The sequence below is a fragment of the Callionymus lyra genome, chromosome 1 (genome assembly GCF_982586985.1).
Source record: "Callionymus lyra chromosome 1, fCalLyr1.hap1.1, whole genome shotgun sequence".
Lineage (NCBI taxonomy): Eukaryota > Metazoa > Chordata > Actinopteri > Syngnathiformes > Callionymidae > Callionymus > Callionymus lyra.
This window is the reverse complement of record NC_141818.1, coordinates 51104214-51110213: the sequence shown is the minus strand read 5'-3', so window position 1 is coordinate 51110213 and position 6000 is coordinate 51104214. Positions and strand designations below refer to the sequence as shown.

At 37.8% G+C, this 6000-nt stretch overlaps 1 protein-coding gene across 5 annotated transcripts in view; it reads left to right on the top strand.

Annotated features, from left to right (window-relative positions):
- Positions 1 to 6000, top strand: part of dock8 (dedicator of cytokinesis 8) — a 90501-nt gene that overhangs the window by 53638 nt on the left and 30863 nt on the right. For all 5 annotated transcript variants that reach the window (XM_087811878.1, XM_087811869.1, XM_087811859.1 and 2 more), the window contains 3 exons: positions 371 to 504; positions 1753 to 1916; positions 2324 to 2475. In XM_087811878.1, the coding sequence (XP_087668004.1) occupies positions 371 to 504; positions 1753 to 1916; positions 2324 to 2475 (450 nt within the window). The remainder of the gene's footprint in view (positions 1 to 370; positions 505 to 1752; positions 1917 to 2323; positions 2476 to 6000) is intronic.

Genomic DNA, 6000 nt, shown 5'->3' with positions numbered 1-6000 from the left:
ACTCACACACACTCAGTAACACACACACTCACACATTACACTTTTTGGTTACACACTTATGCTCACACTAACTAACTAAAGTCACTTCAGTGGTTCAGTACAAGTGACCTTATATTTTTTTATTTTATATTTAAAATGAGGATTTAGTAAATAAATAAGAGTTTTAAGCCCATCAAATATTCTTGTAATATGACCATTACATACACCATTTTTTTTAATTTATATAATGTACTTTTGTTCAACTTTCTTTTCGAGGTTTGAATCCAAGACTCACCTCTGACTCCAGAGTTTTGCTCAAAGTGCTCAGGAAGTCATTTATACTTCTTTTTATTCCACTCGTTCATTTCCTCTCCTTTATTTTTCCACCCAGAGCTCCATCAGTTTCCACGAGCAGCAAAGGATCATGGGACTGTTTGAGCTCTCGCAGGAGTTCAAGCAGCAACACTACCTGACCGGCCTCCTGCTGACCGAGCTCAGCGCTGCTCTGGACATGGAGTCAGAAGGGTGAGTCACGACGGGTCACTAGGTAATAGTCATGATGGGTCATTAGGTAATAATCATGACGGTCACTAGGTAGTAGTCATGACGGGTCAGTAGATAATAATCATGACAAGTCACTAGATAATAGTCATGACGGGTCACTAGGTAGTAGTCATGACGGGTCAGTAGATAATAATCATGACGGGTCAGTAGATAATAGTCATGACGGGTCACTAGGTAGTAGTCATGACGGGTCAGTAGATAATAATCATGACGGGTCAGTAGATAATAGTCATGACGGGTCACTAGGTAGTAGTCATGACGGGTCAGTAGATAATAATCATGACGGGTCAGTAGATAATAGTCATGACGGGTCACTAGGTAATAGTCATGACTGGTCACTAGGTAATAATCATGACGGGTCACTAGGTAGTAGTCATGACGGGTCAGTAGATAATAATCATGACGGGTCAGTAGATAATAGTCATGACGGGTCACTAGGTAGTAGTCATGACGGGTCAGTAGATAATAATCATGACGGGTCAGTAGATAATAGTCATGACGGGTCACTAGGTAGTAGTCATGATGGGTCAGTAGATAATAATCATGACGGGTCAGTAGATAATAGTCATGACGGGTCACTAGGTAGTAGTCATGATGAGTCACTAGGTAGTAGTCATGACAAGTCACTAGACAATAGTCATGACGGGTCAGTAGATAATAATCATGACGGGTCACTAGGTAATAGTCATGATGAGTCACTAGGTAGTAGTCATGACAAGTCACTAGATAATAGTCATGACGGGTCACTAGAAAATATACATGATGGGTCACTAGATAATGGTTATGATGGGTCACTAGATAATATTCATGACGAGTCAGTTGATAATAGTCATGACGGGTCACTAGATAATAGTCATGACGGGTCACTAGATAATAGTCATGACGGGTCACTAGATAGTCGCCATGACAGGTCACTAGGTAATAGTCATGACTGGTCACTAGATAATAGTCATGACTGGTCACTAGATGATAGTCATGACGGGTCAGTAGATAATAGTCATGACAGGTCACTAGGTAATAGTCATGACTGGTCACTAGATAATAGTCATGACTGGTCACTAGATAATAGTCATGACGGGTCACTAGATAATAGTCATGACTGGTCAGTAGATATTAGTCATGACGGGTCACTAGGTTATAGTCATGAGGGGTCACTAAGTAATAGTCATGATAATAATATAATGATAAATATTGACTGCTTGTTGTCAGGGGGAAGGTCCAGAGAAAGTCCATCAACGCCATCTACAGCCTCTTGTGCTCACATGACCTCGACCATCGCTGCGTCAAAGATAACGTGAGAGCGAAGGTGGCGGCTCTCTACCTCCCTCTGGTGGGCATCATCATCGACTCCACCAACTACCTGGACTTCACTGGTAATTCAATTTATCATGATCAATACATTAGGATCAATCTAACAGTATGCATGGTGTATTATTTTACACTCTTTTGTTAATTTATATTTTTAAGCTGCAGGTTTTTTTTAATCATTTGATGAAAATACATTTCTTGCGTTTGTTCACACGTCTTAGCAAGTTTTTAAACTAGCATTTTTCAATAGAGTTTGTCTACAACAATTAGCATTAGCGTTAGCGTTAGCTCCTTCGATGGTCCTTTATAAACATATTTTACATTTTCACACTTGTTTAAACTCTTGTTGACATAGAACTTCAAGACAAGTCTTCACAGACTTTATCTTCAAACTATTCTGTCCATTTAAAAAAAGTGTAAAACTTGTGTCACACAACGAGGAACGACGTGAACATGTTTCGGCCTCTTTCAGTTTCAGACTCTCGCGGCGGGAAAAACAAGTCGGGCGGACCCGAGGATGACCTTGACAACGTCCCACCCATCAATCAGTCTGTTGCCATGGCGATCGCCGGTAACCCCTTCAACACGCTGGGGAGGAACGTCCTTGTTTCCATGGCGTCTATGGTACAGTGATTTCATTGTGTGCGTAAAAAAAAAACAACAAGTGATAGTCGCTGTTTTTCTGCCGGAGACGTGTGCGTCGCTGCTGCACAGGTGAGCTGTACTCGGCTTGATTGATGGGCTGTCAGCCGCACACACACCCTTCATTCATTGTACTCACACACATCTGCGGGGAGATGGTTTATGGGCAGCCATCGCCGTCATAAGTGAACGGGGCCGTCCTCCCCGACAAACACATCCATCAAGAGACGCCGCCGCTGGAAACTCAACTCGTTCACGGCTTTGTGTCCCGGAGACGAAGGAGTCGCTCGTGTCGTGAAATAGTGTCTCGGAAAAAAACCTGCTTCACTCGTCGCTGACCTGCTGTTTGTCACACTTCCAACATGGCCGCCGCCGCCGACTGATCGTTCACGAGGCGTTTACGGATATTCATGTCATATTTATTCATGTATTCATTCATATGAAGGAGGTTCACTTGTGACTCATGTGATCCAAACATGGTCCTTGGACTTAATCATTCGTTCCTGAGAAAAGAAAAATAACTGATATTATATATCGATTGATTATAGAGCTGTAAGAAATATTAATATCACTTCAATATACATTTGTTGACTTTTTTTTCAAATCAACTTAACTTTAAAGTTCTTTTATAGTTTCTGTTTTAATACATTTTGAATAAAAAATATATATTCATTTTTACAATTAACATGAAAATATTCACTGCATTTGTTCATGTTTGTGTTGCAATTAAACGTCCGGCCTCTAGATGGCAGCAGTCATTACGTCCTCCGCAGCTTAAGGAAGAATGATGACTGAGGGTGAGAGGATACAGTGACTTCAGCAGCTTTCAAAGCTGATGTTTGAATTTGTGTAAGAAAATATCGAGGAACTTAAATTTTGATCTTTATTTTGTTTTTCTTCCATCGATACTTAAAAAAAAAAATTTTTTAACTGAGGACGAGAGGATGCACTGAGTCCAGCAGCTTTTAATGCTGACGTTATGCTGACGGACATATTTTGGTGTAGTATTTACAGACCACATGACTCTTAACGAAGTCGTAACTACTTTCATTTGTTTTCAAACCAAAATATGTCCAAACATCAGCTTTAAAAGCTGCTGGACTCACTGTATCCTCTCGTCCTCAGTCATCGTTCTTCCTTTAGCTGCGGAGGACGTAACGATTGCTGCCATCTAGAGGCCGGAAGTTTAATATCAACACAAAAATATACAAACACTGTGAATATTTACATTTTGATTGTAGATAAGAAAAAAATATATATTTTCTACTTTAAAAACACTTAATTGAAATATAAACATGAAAAACACAGTAAAAATAAAACTTGATTAAATACACAAACATAAGGAAACCATGTTTTAATTCAAAACATTGATCAAAGGCCGTTGAACATCAATTCAGTGTCGTGAATAAACATTGCAATATTTAAATGTGTCGATATTTTCGTACACCACTGGTTGCCATGGTTACGGCCCATTGACGTTTCCGGTCGGTGCTCTCGGCATCAACTCACGAACCTGTGACGATGCATGTTTGAAGAAATACTTGCGATAATCGAGGGAAACTGGCGAGCGTTAGAACAAGAACGCGACGCTCCGAGTCACGTTGCGAACAAAGATCCAGAAAGAAGGTTCAGGTGGGACGAGGAGGTTAATGGCTACATTCATCAGAGCTGCCACGGATCCCTCTTCGCTCGCCATCCATCATCCCGGGAACGAAGCTTCATTAATCTGCACTAGATTTTGCACCTATTAAGACTCCAGCACTTCCATACTTCAGCCTCGCCTCCACGTCGAGCGGGTTCTGTTGTCGCAGAAACAATTAGCATTTTGTTCTGAAAGTGGAGCGGGTTATGGATCCGGTCCCAGGTGGGACCATATGGCAGGAGAACGGAAGCTGCTGTGAAGCGTTTAACTCGAAACACCCCGAAGACAGTCGGAGGCGAATGATGAAGAGAAGAATCTGATCTTTATTCATAACCTTTTCTTCGCAGCGTTTTTTTTTCCGCCTGATGTTACATTTTCTACCTGGAGTGAGACGACGAGTACGACTCCCCTCACTCGTGAACAAGATCCAAAGATCTGCGACAACACAGTGTTTAATTATTTATTAATTATTTTATTATTGTTTTTCCTTCTATATTATATTTTTATACTTATTCAATATTTAATTAAGTATCTGATCCTAACCCTAAAATATTCTTTATTATTATTATTGTTTTTGTTCTTTTAAACATTTTTGAAAACTGAAAAAAATTCTGCTTATTAGTTAATTTCATTTGTTCACAAGTTTCTTGACTAAACACAAACATGATTTCAATTATATTTGACTTCATTCACCCATTAATCTTCTCTGTCATTTTAACTACTTATCAATAGAACTTGAATCGATATCACTAGAACTATACAAATATTGATGATTTAGATATTATGGCTGTGAACTTGAATTTTTAACCTGGAATTACAGTTAAATTTGAATAAAACAAGTTGTTGATGTTGGTTTTTTTCAACTGTTTAACAAAACTACACAATCAGATGAATAAATAAACCGAGACAAGATATTTTAATCTGTTATAAACGTTCACTGTTGGACATATAACGATCTGCGTTGAGTTCCTATTGGATGGCCAGTAGGTGGCGCTTGTTACTTTTGAGTTAAGACGTTTGGTAAAATTTGTGGAACTGGAGAATCTGGCAGTTTTTACGTTATATCTCGTCATGTCTTTTATACGTTGAAATACGTATTTTAAATTTGCCTAAGTTTAAAAAAAAAAAATCTTATTTGGACTTTAATAAACTTGAAATCAACAGCATTTCATTTAAATACATTCATTTTATTATAATGAATTACTTATTTATTTATATGACAATTTATTGTAATGCATATTATGTATTTTAATGTATTGTAATTTATTTATTCCATTCTTCTATTCTGTAATATCAACGTAAATAAATCCTGTGTCGACAACACTGACAATACAAGTTTTTGATTGTGAGATTTTTTTGTCTTGGCTTATCTTTCTTAGTTTTTATTTTTATTGCATCAAAGAAGTGACGGAAACAGAACTTATTATTCACTAAAATCACTTTTTAATCCTTGAAATGGGTTTGTCTCACTCCCTCTCAGTGAACTCATACATGCACTTTTTCTGAATTAGTTACAATATTGGTAAACGTCGAACCAGGAGGTAAATAAAGGATTAAACCTCAATTATTTCTTCAGATTTTATGCTTGGTTATATCATGTAACTACACTTTGAGTATTTATCACAGTTGTGAGTAGATATGTGTACTTATACTGATGTCATTGTGTTTTTTATTGTATTTAATTCCAGTGATATTTATATAAAGTAAAGTTATTTGTTTGATAAGAGATGCAGTAATAAGCAACACCAGCACAATTTACCCCCAAAATAAAACTGACAGAAAATAAAGTCTGTAATGATGGAAAAAGATTTAGAAGAAAAACTTTTATTTTGTTTGGAACCTTCATGTCAGTTTGAGATCAGATA